We start from the raw sequence: 22,696 nt of genomic DNA, 5'->3' as shown, positions 1-22,696 counted from the left end.
AACTTCTCCTTTTCGAGAATTGACCGAATGTTGAATGAATTGTTGTTTGCCATAGTTAAAACTACAATTGAAAAGAATAAACAAATAAATAACCATTCACAGTTTCTCTAAATAAACTTAAATTCTAGCATACATGCATAATTCAATGTTCATTAAGCATTTTATTCAAGTTATGTGTTCCGGCAGGTGTGAATAAAATGATTCCAAGATCCTAAAATCAATGAAGAATTAAGCATAGTTTGTCGACTTAATCCTAAAACATCTTAGGTAAGCAAAAGCCTTTTGCTAATAGACTAGAAACTATTCTTGGTCGATAGGTACGTCTAAGAACTTATTAGGTAAACCTATCGATTTTGCCACAACATAAAAGGACTCCTTACTTATATCGTTGAGTTTCACCAAAACTAACATGTACTCACAATTATTTGTGTACCTTGCCCCTTTAGGACCAATAAGTAACACCTCGCTGAGCGAAAACTATTACTAGATTGATGTAAAGGATATCCAAGCAAGTGTATATTTTGGCATGGCACCTTTTAACTCAATTTTTAAGTTTGGAACTTAAGGCTCTTACTATGTTGGTTAGATTTTAAGTGAACTAAAATCCTTAATCATGCAACATAATCAAGCTTTGATCTCATGCATTTTAAGACATATTTAAAAGCAATAAATAACTTAAAACATGCATAAGATAAATGTGATCTAGTATGGCCCGACTTCATCTTGAAGCTTTAACTTCAAAGTCCGTCTTGAAAATCTCCGTGGGAGGCACAATTTTCTTCAAATAGGATAAGCTATAATTAAAACTAATTACAACTATTTGATGGTACGCAGACCATATTTGATTTGAAAAACAACTTTGGTACTTTAGACCAATTACATTCAAATTAATGGTACGCAGACCATATTTTCTATCCTATTTGGGCCATACTAGTCACTTCATAACCTGCAAAACAGTACATATACAATATATACCATTCACCCATTCATTATCATGAATGGCCCACATAGCTGGTTAGTAAAACACATTATGCATCACATAAACATTTGCAGCATTAATCAAGGGCACCAATAATCTATAAATTATTCAGTCCTTATTAATTCTAATCAAGTTGTTTTAACCTTAAGGATTTGTAGACCTAATCAAGAGTATATGACTAAAAGGGCTCCCACTTAAACCAATAAATTCATATGGTTTACTAATTTTAAACATAAAAATGTATTTCTAGTCTAACCGGAAACATACAAATTTAATTAAAATTTAAAGCTCGTATAAATTTATAATTGAATCCACAAATTTAATTTAATTTCAGTCGTATTTAAATTAATTCATGATTTTAATTTTAGTAAAATAATTAGAATAAATAAAATTTATTATAATTACAATATTCAAAATTAAAATCCAAGAAAATAATTTAATTATTAATTTTAAAATTAATTAAAATTACGTAAACTGAAAATTTCAAATTAAAATTTTATAACAATCTAATCGCAACGCAACAACCCCATGCAACGCACGCCCATGGGCCACACGCACACAGCCATCGCTGGCCATGTGCGCGCAGCCCATGCGCTGCGTCGCATCGCTGCTGCTCCCCATCGCAAGGCGCGCACCAACGCTCGTCGCAACAAGCACACTGGTGACCATCGCTGGGCGCAGCGCTCGTCGCACGTCGCAACAAGCACGCTGTACGCCATCGCTGGGCGCAGCGCTCGTCGCACGTCGCAACAAGCATGCTGCACGCCATCGCTGGGCGCAGCGCTCGTCGCACGCACACTTGCGCTCGCTGCGCGCGAGGCTCCGCACGCTTGCGCGAGGCAGTGCGCGCTGTGGCGCAGCTCGCATGCTGCCCACACGCGACTGCTCGTGCCTTGCTCTCGCCCTTGCCCATGCGCCCATTGCTCACAGCCCACGACACAAGGCAGGGCTGCTGCCTTGTGCTCGTGCACCATGCCCTTGCTCGCTGCATTCGTACCGCATGGGCGACGGGCTCCATTGCTCGTCGTCGCATGCCCGCACTATACAACACCCCTTAAGGGCAACACGTAGCGTCCATTGCTTTGTGCGTGCAAGTTATATGAGCGAATCGCATAAAAATTAAAAATTTATATTCAAAATTAATGGCAAATTAATAAATAATATTAATTTCATAATTTTAGGGCGAAAAATCGAAAATTTATTATTTAATTGATTTCCGATTAACATGGATTCAAGTCTAGGTCATAAAAATTTAAAATTTAACATAAATTTACAATTTTTTTATGGTGGTTTTTAATCATAGGTATCTAATTAAATTATAACTAATTATGAAAATCAAATTAATTCTAAATTATTCCAATTTTCAACAAATTAATCATAATTACAAATTAGATTGCATAATTAACAAGGCTAGGCATTCAAACTTGTTAAACATATACAGTAGGTCAATAAAAAATTCAAGATTTATCAACAAGAATAGCAAATATTTAATTTAACATCTTAAATTTACGAAATTTTGCATTCGAAAAACTAAAACCTCCGAAAAGTCATAGTTAGGCTTCGAATTTGAGAATTCTGGGTTCGACCGAAAATTACTATTTTTGTCAAAATTTTAGAATGCCTTTTACATGCGGAATTGACACAAAAATCACTCGATTTGGTTGAGTAACGAAGAAACTGCCGAAAAACTGCGTACGTATAATTAAATAAACGCAATTTGCAATTAATTAACAATTACGAAAATTAATCACCCTTTTAATTCTTGCAAATTTTTAATATTTAACCATGTTCATGCAATTTAGATTATGAAAATAATAAGAGGCTCTGATACCACTGTTAGGTTATGATTCATATGACAATTCATAAATCATGCGGAAAAACCATAAAGCCAGGAAAGCATATTATTTACACATAATCATTTAGCATAGAATAGATGCATACATGTTGTAGCGTGCCTTCCCTAGCTGCGCCCGAACCGAACAAGAACAAGTCTTTAGGACTCCAAATGTCGTCCCTCCGTAGATAGTCCACAGTACGTCCGGATCCGCCTCAAGTTAGACCAACTAGAATCGCCCTTAAGGTGCTTAGGATTTTCGGCTCTTATTGCAAGTGTATGGCTGATTTATATTTCAAAAACTTACCCTTTGAATACTTCAATCGTACCCATAAATTGTGACCCTAGGCACTTATTTATAGGAGTATGGAAAAGGAATTGTAATCCTACTAGGATGTGGATTTGCTAATTAGAACTTTATTAAGACTCTAAATAACAAAGCAAATCTAATAGGATTAGGATTTTAATCTTTGCACAAATCCTAATAGGATTAGGATTTCCCGCACACGCATCGTATAAGCCGTGCACCCGCGCAGGCCTTGCGGCCCACGACAGGCGCACAGCCCATGTGCGGTGCTGCGCGCGCGCGCACCCTTGGCTGGGCCTGGTCGAGGCGTGCGTTGCTGCGTGCGGCTCGCTGGGCGATGGCCTGGCTTCTTGCTGGGCCTTCGTCTAGCGGGCCTCGTCCGATGCTAATTCGTACGATACGCTTCCGATTAAATTCCCGATTCCGGAATTCATTTCCGATACGAACAATATTTAATATTTCCGATTCCGGAATTAATTTCCGTTTCGAACAAATATTTAATATTTCCGTTTCCGGAATTATTTTCCGATTCCGATAATATTTCCGATTCTGACAATATTTCCGTTTCCGGCAATATTTCCGTTTCCGATAATATTTTCCGATACGTTCCATGTTTCCGTTTCCGGCAACATCTACGACTTGGATAATATTTACATTTCCGATACGATCCATATTTCCGTTTCCGGCAATATCATCGTTTCCAGAGTATTCATTTCTTGCTTGTGACGATCTCAGCTCCCACTGAAACCAAGATCCCTCGATTCCGAATATCCATAGATAGATTATTTAATGCCATTAAATACTTGATCCGTTTACGTACTATTTGTGTGACCCTACGGGTTCAGTCAAGAGTAAGCTGTGGATTAATATCATTAATTCCACTTGAACTGAAGCGGCCTCTAGCTAGGCATTCAGCTCACTTGATCTCACTGAATTATTAACTTGTTAATTAATACTGAACCGCATTTATTAGACTTAACATAGAATGCATACTTGGACCAAGGGCATTATTTCCTTCAGACATAATCACACTCCTCAATGTATCTACTTGGAGGCTTGATTGGTCTCTTTGCTCTTTCTTCGGCAATAGATTTCTTTTGAGCTTGTGGTGTCGCTTCACGAGGTCTCCTTGATGAGGGACCATCCTAATGTGAATGCTCATCTAGCTCCACCTCCTCCTCGGTATCATGGTGTGAACCTACATCATTGCAAATAGAAAGCTCCTTTCCCTGAGTGATCATACAATTTTCATCAAAAACAATATCTCTAGAAGTTATGACTCTTCTAGATTGGTTACACCATACTCTATAACCCTTGACTCCTATACCATAGCCAACAAAAATACATTTTTTAGCTCTAGGTTCAAGTTTACCATCACTAACATGAATGTAAGTCGGACAACCAAATACTCTCAAACTAGAATAATCAACGGGTTTTCCGTACCATACCTCAAGAGGTGACTTGAAGTCAAGAGCCGAGTGAGGAGAGCGATTCACCAAATAACAAGCCGTTGCAACGACTTCCTCCCAAAAATATTTCCCCAAATTTTCTTGTGAGAGCATACATCTAGCCCTCTCTAAGAGAGTTCTATTCATCCGCTCCGCAACCCCATTTTGTTGAGCTCTACCCGCATAAGTTCGATGCCGCACAATGTTAGGTTATGATACATATGACAATACATAAATCATGCGGAAAAACCATAAAGCCAGGAAAGCATATTATTTACACATAATCATTTAGCATAGTATAGATGCATACACTTTGTAGCGTGCCTTCCCTAGCTGCGCCCGAACCGAACAAGAACAATTCTTTAGGACTCCAAGTGTCGTCCCTCCGTAGATAGTCCACAGTACGTCCGGATCCGCCTCAAGATTGACCAACTAGAATCGCCCTTAAGGTGCTTAGGAATTTTCGGCTATTAGTGCAAGAGTGTGGCTGAATTTTCTTTCAAAAACTTACCCTTTGAATACTTCAATCGTGCGTATAAATTATGACCCTAGGCCCTTATTTATAGAGGTTTGGAAAGGGAATTGGAATCCTAGTAGGATACGATTTAATTAAACTTTAGAATCCTACAAGGACTCTAATTAATTAAATAATCCTAATAGGAATAGGAATTTAATCATACATCAAATCCTAATAGTTTTAGGAATTATGCATGGACACAAACACACACACGAGCATGACCCGCAAGCATGCAGGCCATGCCTGCGCACAGCCCACACGTCTACGAAGCCCATGCGAGCTACCGCAGCCCACGAGGCTGCCATGGCCTTAGCTGCGCGCTGGGCCTGCCTTGCGGTAGGCCTGCCGCAGCCTTGGGCTGTGTTGTGGCGCGCCATTGCTTGCTGGACGATGGCCTGGCTTCGTGCTGGGCCTTCGTTCGGCAGGCCTCGTCCGATGCTTATTCGTACGATACGCTTCCGATAAAATTCCCGGTTTCGGAATTCATTTCCGATACGAACAATATTTAATATTTTCGATTCCGGAATTAATTTCCGTTTCGAACAAATATTTAATATTTCCGTTTCCGGAATTATTTTCCGATTCCGATAATATTTCCGATTCTGACAATACTTCCGTTTCCGGCAATATTTCCGATTCCGGCAATATTTCCATTTCCGATAATATTTTCCGATACGTACCATGTTTCCGTTTTCGGCAACATCTACGACTTGGATAATATTTATATTTCCGATACGATCCATATTTCCGTTTCCGGCAATATCATCGTTTCCGGAGTATTCATTTCTTGCTTGTGACGATCTCAGCTCCTACTGAAACCAAGATCCGTCGATTCTGAATATCCATAGATAGAGCATTTAATGCCATTAAATACTTGATCCGTTTACGTACTATTTGTGTGACCCTACGGGTTCAGTCAAGAGTAAGCTGTGGATTAATATCATTAATTCCACTTGAACTGAAGCGGCCTCTAGCGAGGTATTCAGCTCACTTGATCTCACTGAATTATTAACTTGTTAATTAATACTGAACCGCATTTATTAGACTTAACATTGAATGCATACTTGGACCAAGGGCATTATTTCCTTCAGTCTCCCACTTGTCCTTAGGGACAAGTGTGCATTTCCTAATTCCTTCGTCGCTCGATGCTTGCTCTTGAACATAAGGTAAGAGTGGTCATCCTTATTATGTCCAGAGGTGTTTCTCGGTTTCAGAGTTCAACTGATCAAATAAACAGATAATCATAGCCTATGATTCATCCGAGCACGACCATGCATTTCACAGTTTCTAGCTCTCCGAGTGGCCTTGTACAACTTTTAAGCATCTCATCCCGATTTGTGGGAGGACAATCCCAATCTTGTGATCTTGAGATTAGACTTCGTTTGATAGGTGATTACCTGAGCGTTGCCTTTATAGCCTCCTTTTATGGTGCGACGATTGGTCAACGTCAAGGCAACCAGTTCTCAAACAAGTAATCTCAAATCACTCAGGTATTGAGGATTTAGTGTCTAATAATTTTAATGAAATTTACTTATGACAGATTTTCATCTCTTACAGTAAAGTTTTATAGGTCTGTCCGATACTAGTCTTCCCAAAGTAAGTATCTATGCAAATGATTATGACATTGCCATGTCCACATAGTTCAAGAAACAGAACTACTAGTCATCTTGCATTCTAGTCGTCTAACGTTTTCTATGTGTCCAATTTTATAGAAAACTCCGACCAGGGACCATTTTCAACTTTTGACATTCAAGTTCACTTGATAGACATTTCTTAGTCACAGGACTGGTCCTGACAGTCTATCTTGAATATATCGTCAAATTGAAGGGACTCATCATTTAATAAACCACAAATTAAATGGAAAAATGAATTCTATTCATTTATTGTGAATGATTAACCAATAATGTTTTACAAAGATTTAAACTCTAAAACTTTAAAACATTAAATAAGGACATCAAAGCCATTCTCCAATATGCTTGATTCCCATAGCTGCAGTGTGCGAGTTGTGCTTCTCCTGCGGCAGAGGTTTAGTCAACGGATCTGATATGTTGTCATCAGTTCCAATCTTGCTTATCTCGACTTCTTTTCTTTCAACGAACTCTCGTAGAAGGTGAAATCTACGAAGTACATGCTTGAATCTTTGGTGGTGTCTAGGCTCATTTGCCTGTGCAATAGCTCCGTTGTTATCACAATACAGGGCTATTGGTCCTTTAATGGAGGGGACTACACCTAGTTCACCTATGAACTTCCTTAGCCATATAGCTTCCTTTGCTGCTTCATGTGCAGCAATGTACTCCGCTTCAGTTGTAGAATCCGCAATGGTGCTTTGCTTAGCACTTTTCCAGCTTACTGCACCTCCGTTGAGGCAGAAGACAAACCCAGACTGTGATCTGAAATCATCTTTGTCGGTTTGGAAACTTGCGTCCGTATAGCCTTTAACAATTAATTCATCATCTCCACCATAGACCAGGAAGTCATCTTTGTGCCTTTTCAGGTACTTCAGAATATTCTTGGCAGCAGTCCAATGTGCCTCTCCTGGGTCTGACTGGTATCTGCTCGTAGCACTGAGTGCGTACGCAACATCCGGGCGTGTATATATCATAGCATATATTATTCAACCAATCAATGATGCATACAGATTCCCATTCATTCGTCTACGCTCATCAAGTGTTTTTGGGCACTGAGTCTTGCTTAGAGTCATTCCATGAGACATGGGTAGGTAGCCTCGCTTGGAGTCTGCCATCTTGAACCTATCAAGCACCTTATTGATATAAGTGCTTTGACTAAGTCCAATCATCTTTTTAGATCTATCTTTGTAAATCTTGATGCCCAATATGTACTGTGCTTGTCCTAGATCCTTCATCGAAAAACATTTCCCAAGCCAAATCTTGACAGAGTTCAACATAGGAATGTCATTTTCGATAAGTAATATGTCGTCGACATATAATACTAGGAAAGAAATTTTGCTCCCACTGACCTTCTTGTATACACAAGATTCGTCTGCGTTCTTGATGAAACCAAAGTCACTGACTGCTTCATCAAAACGTATATTCCAGCTCCTGGATGCCTGCTTCAATCCGTAGATTGATTTCTTTAGCTTGCATACCTTTTTAGCATTCTTTGGATCCTCAAAACCTTCAGGCTGTGTCATAAACACAGTTTCTGTTAAAACGCCGTTTAAGAAAGAGGTTTTGACATCCATCTGCCATATTTCGTAATCGTAATATGCAGCGATTGCTAACATTATCCGAATAGACTTTAGCATTGCAACTGGTGAAAAGGTTTCATCGTAATCCACACCGTGGACTTGCCTGTAACCTTTTGCAACCAATCTAGCTTTGAAAACTTCAAGTTTCCCATCCTTGTCCTTTTTCAGTTTGAAAACCCATTTGCTTCCAATGGCTTGGTAGCCATCTGGCAAATCGACCAAATCCCATACTTGGTTTTCTGACATGGAGTCTAATTCAGATTGCATGGCTTCTTGCCATTGCTTGGAGCTAGGGCTCGTCATAGCTTGTTTGTAAGTCGCAGGTTCATCACTTTCAAGTAATATAACGTCATAGCTCTCGTTCGTCAAAATACCTAAGTACCTTTCCGGTTGAGATCTATATCTTTGCGATCTACGCGGGGTAACATTTCTAGATTGACCATGATTCTCACCAGATTCTTCTAAAGATCTCTGAGTTTCATCCAGAATGTCATCTTGAGCATTCTCTAGAGTTTGTTGTTCGACTCGAATTTCTTCGAGGTCTACTTTTCTCCCACTTGTCATTTTGGAAATGTGATCTTTCTCCAAAAAGACACCATCTCGGGCAACAAACACCTTGTTCTCAGATGTATTGTAGAAGTAATACCCCTTTGTTTCCTTTGGATAGCCCACAAGGATACATTTGTCAGATTTCGGATGAAGTTTGTCTGAAATTAATCGTTTGACGTATACTTCACATCCCCAAATATTAAGAAAAGACACATTTGGAGGCTTTCCAAACCATAACTCATATGGAGTCTTTTCGACAGCTTTAGACGGAGCTCTATTTATAGTGAGTGCAGTTGTATTTAGTGCATGTCCCCAAAATTCTATTGGAAGTTTGGCCTGACCCATCATTGACCTGACCATGTCTAGCAAGGTTCTGTTCCTCCGTTCCGACACACCATTCCATTTGAAAAAAATAATGCCCTTGGTCCAAGTATGCATTCTATGTTAAGTCTAATAAATGCGGTTCAGTATTAATTAACAAGTTAATAATTCAGTGAGATCAAGTGAGCTGAATGCCTAACTAGAGGTCGCTTCAGTTCAAGTGGAATTAATGATATTAATCCACAGCTTACTCTTGACTGAACCCGTAGGGTCACACAAATAGTACGTAAACGGATCAAGTATTTAATGGCATTAAATACTCTATCTATGGATATTCGGAATCGACGGATCTTGGTTTCAGTGGGAGCTGAGATCGTCACAAGCAAGAAATGAATACTTCGGAAACGATGATATTACCGGAAACGAAAATATGGATCGTATCGGAAATGTAAATATTATCCAAGTCGTAGATGTTGCCGGAAACGGAAACATGGAACGTATCGGAAAATATTATCGGAAATGGAAATATTGCCGGAATCGGAAATATTGCCGGAAACGGAAATATTGTCAGAATCGGAAATATTATCGGAATCGGAAAATAATTCCGGAAACGGAAATATTAAATATTTGTTCGAAACGGAAATTAATTCCGGAATCGGAAATATTAAATATTGTTCGTATCGGATATGAATTCCGGAATCTGGAATTTAATCGGAAGCGTATCGTACGAATTAGCATCGGACGAGGCCCGCTAGACGAAGGCCCAGCACGAAGCCAGGCCATCGCCCAGCGAGCCGCACGCAGCAACGCACGCCTCGACCAGGCCCAGCGCAAGGCCAGGCCCAGCCAAGGGCGTGCGCGCACGCAGCACCGCACATGGGTTGTGCGCTTGTCGTGGGCCGCAAGGCCTGCGCGGGTGCACGGCTTGTACGATGCGTGTGCGGGAAATCCTAATTCTATTAGGATTCATGCGAAGATTAAAATCCTAATCTTATTAGATTTGCTTTGTTATTTAGAGTCCTAATAAAGTTCTAATTAACAAATCCACATCCTAGTAGGATTACAATTCCTTTTCCATACCTCTATAAATAAGGGCCTAGGGTCATTATTTATACACAAGTTTTCAAGTATTCAAAGCTAGGATTTTTAAGCGGAAAAATCAGCCATAACTCTTGCCCATTTAGCCGAAAATAAGTAGTACCTTAAGGGCGATTCTAGTTGGTCAATCTTAAGGCGGATCCGGACGTGTTGTGGACTATCTACGGAGGGACGACACTTGGAGTCCTAAAGACTTGTTCTTGTTCGGTTGGGGCGCAGCTAGGGAAGGCACGCAACAAAGAGTATGCATCTAAACTATGCTAAATGATTATGTGTAAATAATATGCTTTCCTGGCTTTATGGTTTTTTCTGCATGATTTATGAATTGTCATATGTATCATAACCTAACAGTGGTATCAGAGCCTCTTATTATTTTCATAATCTAAATTGCATGAACATGGTTAAATATTACAAATTTGCAAGAATTAAAAGGGGTGATTAATTTTCGTAATTGTTAATTAATTGCAAATTGCGTTTATTTAATTATACGTACGCAGTTTTTCGGCAGTTTCTTCGTTACTCATCCAAATCGAGTGATTTTTGTGTCAATTCCGCATGTAAAAGGCATTCTAAAATTTTGACAAAAATAAATATTTTTCGGCCGAACCCAGAATTCTCAAATTCGAAGCCTAACTATGACTTTTCGGAGGTTTTAGTTTTTCGAATGCAAAATTTCGTAAATTTAAGATGTTAAATTAAATATTTGCGATTCTTGTTGATAAATCTTGAATTTTTGATTGACCTACTGTATATGTTTAACAAGTTTGAATGCCCAGCCTTGCTAATTATGCAATCTAATTTGTAATTATGATTAATTTGTTGAAAATTGGAATAATTTAGAATTAATTTGATTTTCATAATTAGTTATAATTTAATTAGATACCTATGATTAAAAACCACCATAAAAATTGTAAATTTATGTTAAATTTTAAATTTTTATGACCTAGACTTGAATCCATGTTAATCGGAAATCAATTGAATAATAAATTTTCAATTTTTCGCCCTGAAATTATGAAATTAATATTATTTATTAATTTGTCATTAATTTTGAATATAAATTTAAAAATTTTTATGCGATTCGCTCATATAACTTGCACGCACAAAGCAATGGACGCTACATGTTACCCTTAAGGGGTGTTGTATAGTGCGGGCATGTGACGACGAGCAAGGGAGCTCGTCGCCCATGCGGTACGAATGCAATGAGCAAGGCCATGGTGCACGACCACAAGGCAGCAGCCCTGCCTTGTGTCGTGGGCTGTGTGCAAATAGGCGAATGGGCGAGAGCAAGGCACGAGCAGTCGCGTGTGGGCAGCAAGCGAGCTGCGCCACAGCGCGCACTGCCTCGCGCAAGCGTGCGGAGCCTTGCGCGCAGCGAGCGTAAGCTCGCGCGCCACGAGTTCTGCGCCAAGCATCGATCGCTCGCGCGCAGCGAGCGCTGTTGTGCGTACGACGAGCGCTGCGCCCAGCGATGACGTGCGAGCGCTATTGTGCGTGCGACGAGCGCTGCGCCCAGCGATGGCGTGCGAGTGCTTGTTGTGCGTGCGACGAGCGCTGCGCCCAGCGATGGCGTGCGGGTGCGTGTTGCGACGTGCGACGAGCACTGCGCCCAGCGATGGGCTGCGGCAGCATGCTCGTGCGTCGAGCGCTGGCGCGCGCAGCGAGCACCATGCGTGATGCCTTGCGATGGTGAGCAGCAGCGATGCGAGGCAGCGCATGGGCTGCGCGCACATGGCCAGCGATGGCTGTGTGCGTGTGGCCCATGGGCGTGCGTTGCGTGGGATTGTTGCGTTGCGATTAGATCGTTTTGAAATTTTAATTTGAAATTTTCAGTTTACGTAATTTTAATTAATTTTAAAATTAATAATTTAAATTATTTTCTTGGATTTTAATTTTGAATATTGTAATTATAATAAATTTTATTTATTCTAATTATTTTACTAAAATTAAAATCATGAATTAATTTAAATACGACTGAAATTAAATTAAACTTTGTGGATTCAATTATAAATTTATATGAGCTTTAAATTTTAATTAAATTTGTATGTTTCCGGTTAGACTAGAAATACATTTTTATGTTTAAAATTAGTAAAGCATATGAATTTATTGGTTTAAGTGGGAGCCCCTTTTAGTCATAAACTCTTGATTAGGTCTACAAAACCTTAAGGTTAAAACAACTTGATTAGAATTAATAAGGACTGAATAATTTGTAGATTATTGGTGCCCTTGATTAATTGATGCAAATGTTTATGTGATGCATAATGTGTTTTACTAACCAGCTATGTGGGCCATTCATGTTAATGAATGGGTGAATGGTATATATTGTATATGTACTGTTTTGCAGGTTATGAAGTGACTAGTATGGCCCAAATAGGATAGAAAATATGGTCTGCGTACCATTAATTTGAATGTAATTGGTCTAAAGTACCAAAGTTGTTTTTCAATTCAAATATGGTCTGCGTACCATCAAATAGTTGTAATTAGTTTTTAATTATAGCTTATCCTATTTGAAGAAAATGGTGCCTCCCACGGAGATTTTCAAGACGGACTTTGAAGTTAAAGCTTCAAGATGAAGTCGGGCCATACTAGATCACATTTATCTTATGCATGTTTTAAGTTATTTATTGCTTTTAAATATGTCTTAAAATGCATGAGATCAAAGCTTGATTATGTTGCATGATTAAGGATTTTAGTTCACTTAAAATCTAACCAACATAGTAAGAGCCTTAAGTTCCAAAACTTAAAAATTGAGTTAAAAGGTGCCATGCAAAAATATACACTTGCTTGGATATCCTTTACATCAATCTAGTAATAGTTTTCGCTCAGCGAGGTGTTACTTATTGGTCCTAAAGGGGCAAGGTACACAAATAATTGTGAGTACATGTTAGTTTTGGTGAAACTCAACGATATAAGTAAGGAGTCCTTTTATGTCGTGGCAAAATCGATAGTTTACCTAATAAGTTCTTAGACGTACCTATCAACCAAGAATAGTTTCTAGACTATTAGCAAAAGGCTTTTGCTTACCTAAGATGTTTTAGGACTAAGTCGACAAACTGTGCTTAGTTCTTCAATGATTTTAGGATCTTGGAATCATTTTATTCACACCTGCCGGAACACATAACTTGAATAAAATGCTAATGACTTGTTTAAATTGCATGATTGCTTTAATTTTCAAGTTATTACTCATGATAAATGTTTAGACTTTGCATGCTTCAATGTATGTTTTAATTATTGTTTATAATTAAATATCTTGCACTGCAATAAATCCTTTTAGAAAGGTAACAGTAAATTTCCTTGATTGGTAATGAATCCAAGAACGATTCACGGAAATGAGAGAAAATGAGCAATTTAAATGTACATTTCTTTTAATGACTTTTATGGTTGTTTTCGAGTATCAAAATCGAATGGCAAACCGATTGGTGCTTGTGAATTCAAAATACAATGTAGTTTTGAGATCATAAAGCATTGAGTTTAAACACTCAGCTTTACCAATGGTTAACAACCTAATATCTTTGTCCATTTAATTCTCGAATGAGTCTAGTCCCTAGACATTCGAATAGATCGATGCTTAGAGAACTTTAGAAGCTTCTAGTAAGATCATCTAGTTGAAACAAAATATTCAACGTAAATTAAAATGGTAAAGAACCTTGTTGGTGACATTGGACATGTCTAACAAAGTATAAAAGTCAACACTAAAGAATTCAATTCTTAAGACTATAAGAAAGGGTACAAGAAATAGGAAAACAAAGGAACAGATGACAGGAATTTACAATTCCGTTTCTACCTATAAGTTTATGTTTAAAGAGAAGTGACCTAGGAATCAAACTTCCTTGGTATCATATACCGCTTGAGGTTCTTACTTCGGTAATAACTCAAACAATGGAAGCTAGGATACACTAATGACCTACAAGTGGGAAATGAAGCATGGCAATGCTACATTAGTTGTAGGGTCATCTAGTTTGTTTTAAGTCCTTTCAAGGATGGAACTAAATGGCTATTTTGTTCCATAATCAGCATACCTAAATTTCTGCTTCAAACACAGAAAGACTCACATTCAGAAGAACAAAAACAATGTTTGTTTGTTTATTTGAATGAAATGGTCATTTACGGGATGAGTCAATATGCTTGATTAAAACAAACAACTCTTTAACAATAAAAACTTTACTAGGTTCAAATCAACCCCTTGATTTGAGTTCCACTAATCTTTGGCACTGTTGCTTAGACCATATCAACAAGTTAACATTCAAAAGCTCTATTTTGATAGACTTTTGAAAGTTGATTGATTTCTAGATCAATTTAAGACAACTAGTCTTACTTGTTGAAAGTAACAAAAGATATGAACTATTGTTAGAACGCCTAGACAATAGAGTTCAAAGCTAAAGAAAGATTTTATGACTTTATGGATTTGAGTGAATATAGGTTTATTTACTCAAATGTGATATAAGTTGAATCTGTTTGGCTAGTTCAAAGATTCAGAAGTATAAAATCCACTTGGCAAGAAATCATAAAGATCTAGGTTAGATCATGTTGATGATTACTTGAGACCAAATATGATCATCAATGATTGTGTGTTGTAATTTCACAATCTAGGTCCATAAGATATGGCATATCTTAGTTGGAATAATCGAAGTCAATTAGTACTTGATTCGATTAATGATGAATCATAAAGACTTTTCCTATAATTTCTAAAACAAAATGCTCAACTACCACCAAACTAAACCAAATTCGTCAAAGCTATTGAAAAGTAATTTCAGAATAACTTTTCATAAAATATATCTAGAGAGTTGCAAAACTCAGTGGGAGCTTAGTGTTTGTCATTCGACAAACTAAGGCCCAAGTATAGATATATGTTTCATTGTGATTTATTCAAATGAGACACAAGGGTATTGTTTCTACCACGAATTTTTGAGAACATAATGTTTTTTTGCTCGAAATAATGTCCTTTTGGAGATTCGTTTCCAAAATGACAAGTGGGAGAAAATAGACCTCGAAAGTCTTCGAGGCGAACAACAAACATAAACGGACAATCTGGAGGCTTTTCGAAGTTCTTTAGAAAATCCGAACACATATTCTTTAAGGACTTTAGAAGTGGCTTAAGGACTTTAGAAGTGGCTTTAAAGAATAGACATCTCTTAGAAGACTTTACAAGTGCTTCAAGGAGAACAGAATATTCAAAGGACTTTCAAGTGTCTGTTGATATTCTATTTGTTTGATGTTCTATACCCAAAGTAGGCATAGAGTTCAAGTCACTGGAACTATCATATTCTTCTATTGGATAGTGAAGAAACATGGAGTTCAGGTCACTAAAGCTATGCGATTCTTCTATTAGATAGTGAAGAAACCTACAACTTGCAGTCAAACTATTATCATATAGATTAATGAGTTTATAACCTGTGAGAAAGCTATGACGAAACCCAGATTCCCTAAAATGGTTAGAGGCCATATATAGACTCGAATGTTTTAAATGGTTAGAGGCCATAAAACATACTCAATGTTTTGATGACAAAATTGAAATTTTGTTGATTTGCAAGAATAGTTTCACACCTATTGGTTGCAAGTTTGTTTTAAGGATAAAAACTATCAAACATGAAATTATGTTCACACACAAAGCTAGATTAGTTGCTAAAGGTTACAAGCAAATTCACGGCGTGGATTGTGTTGAAACCTCATGCATAATCGTAATGCTCAAGTCTATAAATCAAGCAATGATTGCATATTGGTACATATTCAATTGGATGACAAAACGTATTCCTCAATCAAATGTTGGAAGAAACTATGCACATGACATGTCATAGGATTTGTGGATCCAAGTAATGCTTGAAAAGGAAGCTAGCTTATAAAATCTAAGTACAGATTTAAGCAAGCAATTGGGAATTGGAAATGTATTTTAAGTGAAGCTAATAAGCATTTTAGTTTCATAAAATATACATGATTCTTATAGATGTATAAGAAGTTTAGTGGGAGTACATAAAAACTTATTTGGTCCTATGTGTATCACACACATATCTCTCTATTGTGAAATAACATTCAAATGCTAATGACTTAGATTTGAAATTATTCATCAATGATGGACCAAGGAGAAACTTAGTACATACTGGGTATTAAGATCTATTTACAAAGATCTTATGATATTGTTTTGGATTAAGTAATGGCATTTACTAAATCAAACACGAAAGACTCCATTGGAGATATTCGACCCATATGAATAAATCTAAGTAAAGAATGTTTGAACTATGTATAAGCATTTACTAAGTTAAACATCAAAGGATCTGAGTAAGATTCTTAACCTATATTATATGTCAAAGAATTTAGCTGGATTTAGTATCTACTGAAACTAGATGAGCTAAAGTTACATGAATAGAATTCAATTGGGAATTATTCTGCAAAAGAATTTATCATGTAATATGAGGATCGCCAAAAACATATCGTATGACTTTAGGCATGACAAACATATACCAATCTCTATTAATCTAAGTGAAGATCAACTAGATTGAGATCAAGAACACTTATGGTACTTGAAAAGGTACATAGGAATAGTTCTTGATTCAAGGAAATAAAGATATGCTAAATATTGATGCTACACGCATAAACACTGGCAAAGGATCAAGCAAGACCCTTTGGAGTTAACCATTGATAAGGATGAGCTATAGAACATCGTGTTTTAAAATGGCAACATGGATTGGAGACCATGAGTTGTTGCGTGGGAAATTAAAATAATAATTTCTATGTTCTAAGATATAGTTGGAGAGTCTTCCACATATCTATGAACTGCTTGGATAGGTAAATCCAAACAAAGCATCACTAGCAACCTATACAGTTGAAGTAAAAGTAATTATTGCCTAAGAAGCAATAAAACAGGGTTGTTTAAAGTTCTTCACTGAACTTGGGTATATCACCTATCTGCTGGCTTGATGGTTCTTCATTGAAAAATGCGTAGAACCACTCTTGAAGCAAGAAAAACGTCTGCTAACTTGATGGTTCTTCATTGCAAAATGAGTAAAACCACCATCAAAGTAAGAAAGACTAGATCACATAATAAACAAACTCAAAAAGATCTTATCATCATATCTCGAAGAACATTCGATGAAAAGGATATTAAGATTGGCAAAGCATGATAACTAAACCTATGCAACAAGTGAGAAGCAACACTCACGTTGTAGCACTGGAAATTAAGCATAGCTTTGAAATTCCATGAACTGTTTTAAAGATGGGTTTGAGGCCCATGGTTGTAAAACAATGGGGTTGAACATTTATCATATATGAAATGTATTTTCATATTCCATTTAATCTTGGTTTAGTATTAAATGATGAGTCTCTTCAATTTGACGATATATTCAAGATAGACTGTCAGGACCAGTCCTGTGACTAAGAAATGTCTATCAAGTGAACTTGAATGTCAAAAGTTGAAAATGGTCCCTAGTCGGAGTTTTCTATAAAATTGGACGCATAGAAAACGTTAGACGACTAGAATGCAAGATGACTAGTAGTTCTGTTTCTTGAACTATGTGGACATGGCAATGTCATAATCATTTGCATAGATACTTACTTTGGGAAGACTAGTATCGGACAAGACCTATGAAACTTTACTGTAAGAGATGAAAACCTGTCATAAGTAAATTTCATTAAAATTATTAGACACTAAATCCTCAATACCTGAGTGATTTGAGATTACTTGTTTGAGAACTGGTTGCTTTGACGTTGACCAACCGTCGCACCGTAAAAGGAGGCTATAAAGGCAACGCTCAGGTAATCACCTATCAAACGAAGTCTAATCTCAAGATCGCAAGATTGGGATTGTCCTCCCATAAATCGGGATGAGATGCTTAAAAGTTGTACAAGGCCACTCGGAGAGCTAGAAACTGTGAAATGCATGGCCGTGCTCGGATGAATCATAGGCTATGATTATCTGTTTATTTGATCAGTTGAACTCTGAAACCGAGGAACACCTCTGGACAAAATAAGGATGACAACTCTTACCTTATGTTCAAGAGCAAGCATCGAGCGACAAATGAATTAGGAAATGCACACTTGTCCCTAAGGACAAGTGGGAGACTGAAGGAAATAATGCCCTTGGTCCAAGTATGCATTCAATGTTAAGTCTAATAAATGCGGTTCATTATTAATTAACAAGTTAATAATTCAGTGAGATCAAGTGAGCTGAATGCCTAGCTAGAGGCCGCTTCAGTTCAAGTGGAATTAATGATATTAATCCACAGCTTACTCTTGACTGAACCCGTAGGGTCACACAAATAGTACGTAAACGGATCAAGTATTTAATGGCATTAAATACTCCATCTATGGATATTCGGAATCGACGGATCTTGGTTTCAGTGGGAGCTGAGATCGTCATAGGCAAGAAATGAATACTCCGGAAACGATGATATTGCCGGAAACGGAAATATGGATCGTATCGGAAATATAAATATTATCCAAGTCGTAGATGTTGCCGGAAACGGAAACATGGTACGTATCGGAAAATATTATCGGAAATGGAAATATTGCCGGAATCGGAAATATTGCCGGAAACGGAAATATTGCCAGAATCGGAAATATTATCGGAATCGGAAAATAATTCCGGAAACGGAAATATTAAATATTTGTTCGAAACGGAAATTAATTCCGGAATCGGAAATATTAAATGTTGTTCGTATCGGAAATGAATTCCAGAATCGGGAATTTAATCGGAAGCGTATCGTACGAATTAGCATCAGACGAGGCCCGCTAGACGAAGGCCCAGCACGAAGCCAGGCCATCGCCCAGCGAGCCGCACGCAGCAACGCACGCCTCGACCAGGCCCAGTGCAAGGCCAGGCCCAGCCAAGGGCGCGCGCGCACGCAGCACCGCACATGGGTTGTGCGCTTGTCGTGGGCCGCAAGGCCTGCGCGGGTGCACGGCTTGTACGATGCGTGTGCGGGAAATCCTAATTCTATTAGGATTCATGCGAAGATTAAAATCCTAATCTTATTAGATTTGCTTTGTTATTTAGAGTCCTAATAAAGTTCTAATTAACAAATCCACATCCTAGTAGGATTACAATTCCTTTTCCATACCTCTATAAATAAGGGCCTAGGGTCATTATTTATACACAAGTTTTCAAGTATTCAAAGCTAGGATTTTTAAGCAGAAAAATCAGCCATAACTCTTGCCCATTTAGCCGAAAATAAGTAGTACCTTAAGGGCGATTCTAGTTGGTCAATCTTAAGGCGGATCCGGACGTGCTGTGGACTATCTACGGAGGGACGACACTTGGAGTCCTAAAGACTTGTTCTTGTTCGGTTCGGGCGCAGCTAGGGAAGGCACGCAACAAAGAGTATGCATCTAAACTATGCTAAATGATTATGTGTAAATAATATGCTTTCCTGGCTTTATGGTTTTTTCCGCATGATTTATGAATTGTCATATGTATCATAACCTAACACCATTGTGGTGTTCCAGGAGGAGTTAATTCTGACAGAATTCCACATTCTTTCAGATGGTCATCAAATTCATAGCTCAGATATTCACCGCCTCTATCAGACCGCAGTGCCTTAATCTTCTTGCCTAATCGATTCTCTACTTCACTCTGAAATTCCTTGAATTTGTCAAAGGATTCAGACTTATGCTTCATTAGGTAGACATAACCATATCTACTGAAGTCATCAGTGAAAGTGATAAAGTAGCTGAAACCACCTCTAGCATTTGTACTCATTGGTCCACATACATCTGTATGGATTAAACCCAATAGTTCAGTTGCTCTTTCTCCAACTTTAGAGAAAGGTTGCTTTGTCATTTTGCCAAGTAAACATGATTCGCATTTACCATAATCCTCTAAGTCAAATGGTTCTAGAATTCCTTCCTTTTGAAGTCTTTCTAAGCGTTTCAAGTTAATATGGCCTAATCGACAATGCCACAGATAGGTGAGATCTGAATCATCCTTTTTGGCCTTTTTGGTATTTATGTTATAAACTTGTTTGTCGTGATCTAATAAATAAAGTCCATTGACTAATCTAGCAGATCCATAAAACATCTCTTTAAAATAAAACGAACAACTATTGTCTTTTATTAAAAGGGAAAATCCCTTAGCATCTAAGCAAGAAACTGAAATGATGTTTTTAGTAAGGCTTGGAACATGGAAACATTCTTCCAGTTCCAAAACTAGCCCGGAGGGCAACGACAAATAATAAGTTCCTACAGCTAATGCAGCAATCCGTGCTCCATTTCCCACTCGTAGGTCGACTTCACCCTTGCTTAACTTTCTACTTCTTCTTAGTCCCTGTGGATTGGAACATAAGTGTGAGCCACAACCTGTATCTAATACCCAAGAAGTTGAATTAGCAAGTATACAGTCTATAACGAAAATACCTGAAGATGAAACGAATGTTCCGTTCTTCTGATCTTCCTTTAGCTTCAAGCAATCTCTCTTCCAATGCCCCTTCTTCTTGCAGTAGAAGCATTCGGATTCAGAAGTGGGTTGACTGACCTTCCTCTTTTCAGACTTGGCGCCAGTTTGCTTAGTTGGGTTGGCCTTGTTTCCACCTTTCTTAGCATTCCTCTTCTTTCCAGATTTCTTGAACTTGCCCCCACGCACCATAAGCACATCTTTCTTATCACTTTTGAGCGTCTTTTCAGCGGTCTTCAGCATACCGTGAAGCTTAGTGAGCGTTTTGTCCAGACTATTCATACTGTAGTTCAGTTTAAACTGATCATACCCGTTATGAAGAGAATGGAGGATGGTGTCTACAGCCATTTCCTGAGAGAATTGCTGATCCAGCCGACTCATATTCTCAATGAGTCCAATCATTTTGAGAACAAGTGGACTTACGGGCTCGCCTTTCTTAAGCTTGGTCTCAAGAATTTGCCTATGAGTCTCGAATCTTTCGACTCGAGCCAGATCTTGGAACATGTTCTTTAACTCACTGATGATCGTGAAAGCATCTGAGTTGATGAACGTTTTCTGCAGATATGCACTCATGGTGGCGAGCATTAGACATTTCACATCCTTGTTGGCATCAATCCAACGATTGAGGGCTGCCTGAGTGACCCCGTCGCCTGCGGCTTCGGGCATCGCCTCTATCAGGACATACTCCTTTTCTTCCTGCATAAGAACTATTTGCAAGTTCCTTTGCCAGTCAAGGAAGTTTTTCCCGCACAAATTCTCCTTTTCGAGAATTGATCGAATGTTGAATGAATTGTTGTTTGTCATAATTAAAACTACAACTGAAAAGAATAAACAAATAAATAACCATTCACAGTTTCTCTTAATAAACTTAAATTCTAGCATACATGCATAATTCAATGTTCATTAAGCATTTTATTCAAGTTATGTGTTCCGGCAGGTGTGAATAAAATGATTCCAAGATCCTAAAATCATTAAAAAATTAAGCACAGTTTGTCGACTTAATCCTAAAACATCTTAGGTAAGCAAAAAACCTTTTGCTAATAGTCTAGAAACTATTCTTGGTTGATAGGCACGTCTAAGAACTTATTAGGTAAACCTATCGATTTTGCCACGACATAAAAGGACTCCTTACTTATATCGTTGAGTTTCACCAAAACTAACATGTACTCACAATTATTTGTGTACCTTGCCCCTTTAGGACCAATAAGTAACACCTCGCTGAGCGAAAACGATTACTAGATTGATGTAAAGGATATCCAAGCAAGTGTATATTTTGGCATGGCACCTTTTAACTCAATTTTTTAAGTTTGGAACTTAAGGCTCTTACTATGTTGGTTAGATTTTAAGTGAACTAAAATCCTTAATCATGCAACATAATCAAGCCGCAATCTCATGCATAATTAAGACATATTTAAAGCAATAAATAACTTAAAGCATGCATAAGATAAATGTGATCTAGTATGGCCCGACTTCATCTTGAAGCTTCAACTTCAAAGTCCGTCTCGAAAATCTCCGTGGGAGGCACCATTTTCTTCAAATAGGATAAGCTATAATTAAACTAATTACAACTATTTGATGGTACGCAGACCATATTTGAATTGAAAAACAATTTTGGTACTTTAGACCAATTACATTCAAATTAATGGTACGCAGACCCTATTTTCTATCCTATTTGGGCCATACTAGTCACTTCATAACCTGCAAAACAGTACATATACAATATATACCATTCACCCATTCATTATCATGAATGGCCCACATAGCTGGTTAGTAAAACACATTATGCATCACATAAACATTTGCAGCAATTAATCAAAGGCACCAATAATCTACAAATTATTCAGTCCTTATTAATTCTAATCAAGTTGTTTTAACCTTAAGGATTTGTAGACCTAATCAAGAGTTTATGACTAAAAGGGCTCCCACTTAAACCAATAAATTCATATGCTTTACTAATTTTAAACATAAAAATGTATTTCTAGTCTAACCGGAAGCATACAAATTTAATTAAAATTTAAAGCTCATATAAATTTATAATTGAATCCGCTTATTTAATTTAT

The 22,696-nt window shown here is 37.8% G+C and overlaps 1 protein-coding gene across 1 annotated transcript; it reads right to left on the bottom strand.

Annotated features, from left to right (window-relative positions):
* Positions 1 to 4,265: 4,265 nt before the first annotated feature.
* LOC130467497 (uncharacterized mitochondrial protein AtMg00710-like) lies at positions 4,266 to 4,715 on the bottom strand. Its single transcript, XM_056836016.1, has one exon. The coding sequence runs from the start codon at positions 4,713 to 4,715 to the stop codon at positions 4,266 to 4,268; it is 450 nt and encodes a 149-aa protein (XP_056691994.1).
* Positions 4,716 to 22,696: the final 17,981 nt, after the last annotated feature.

Source organism: Spinacia oleracea, chromosome 2 (assembly GCF_020520425.1).
Source record: "Spinacia oleracea cultivar Varoflay chromosome 2, BTI_SOV_V1, whole genome shotgun sequence".
Classification (NCBI taxonomy): domain Eukaryota; kingdom Viridiplantae; phylum Streptophyta; class Magnoliopsida; order Caryophyllales; family Amaranthaceae; genus Spinacia; species Spinacia oleracea.
This window is presented reverse-complemented; position numbering and strand designations above follow the sequence as displayed.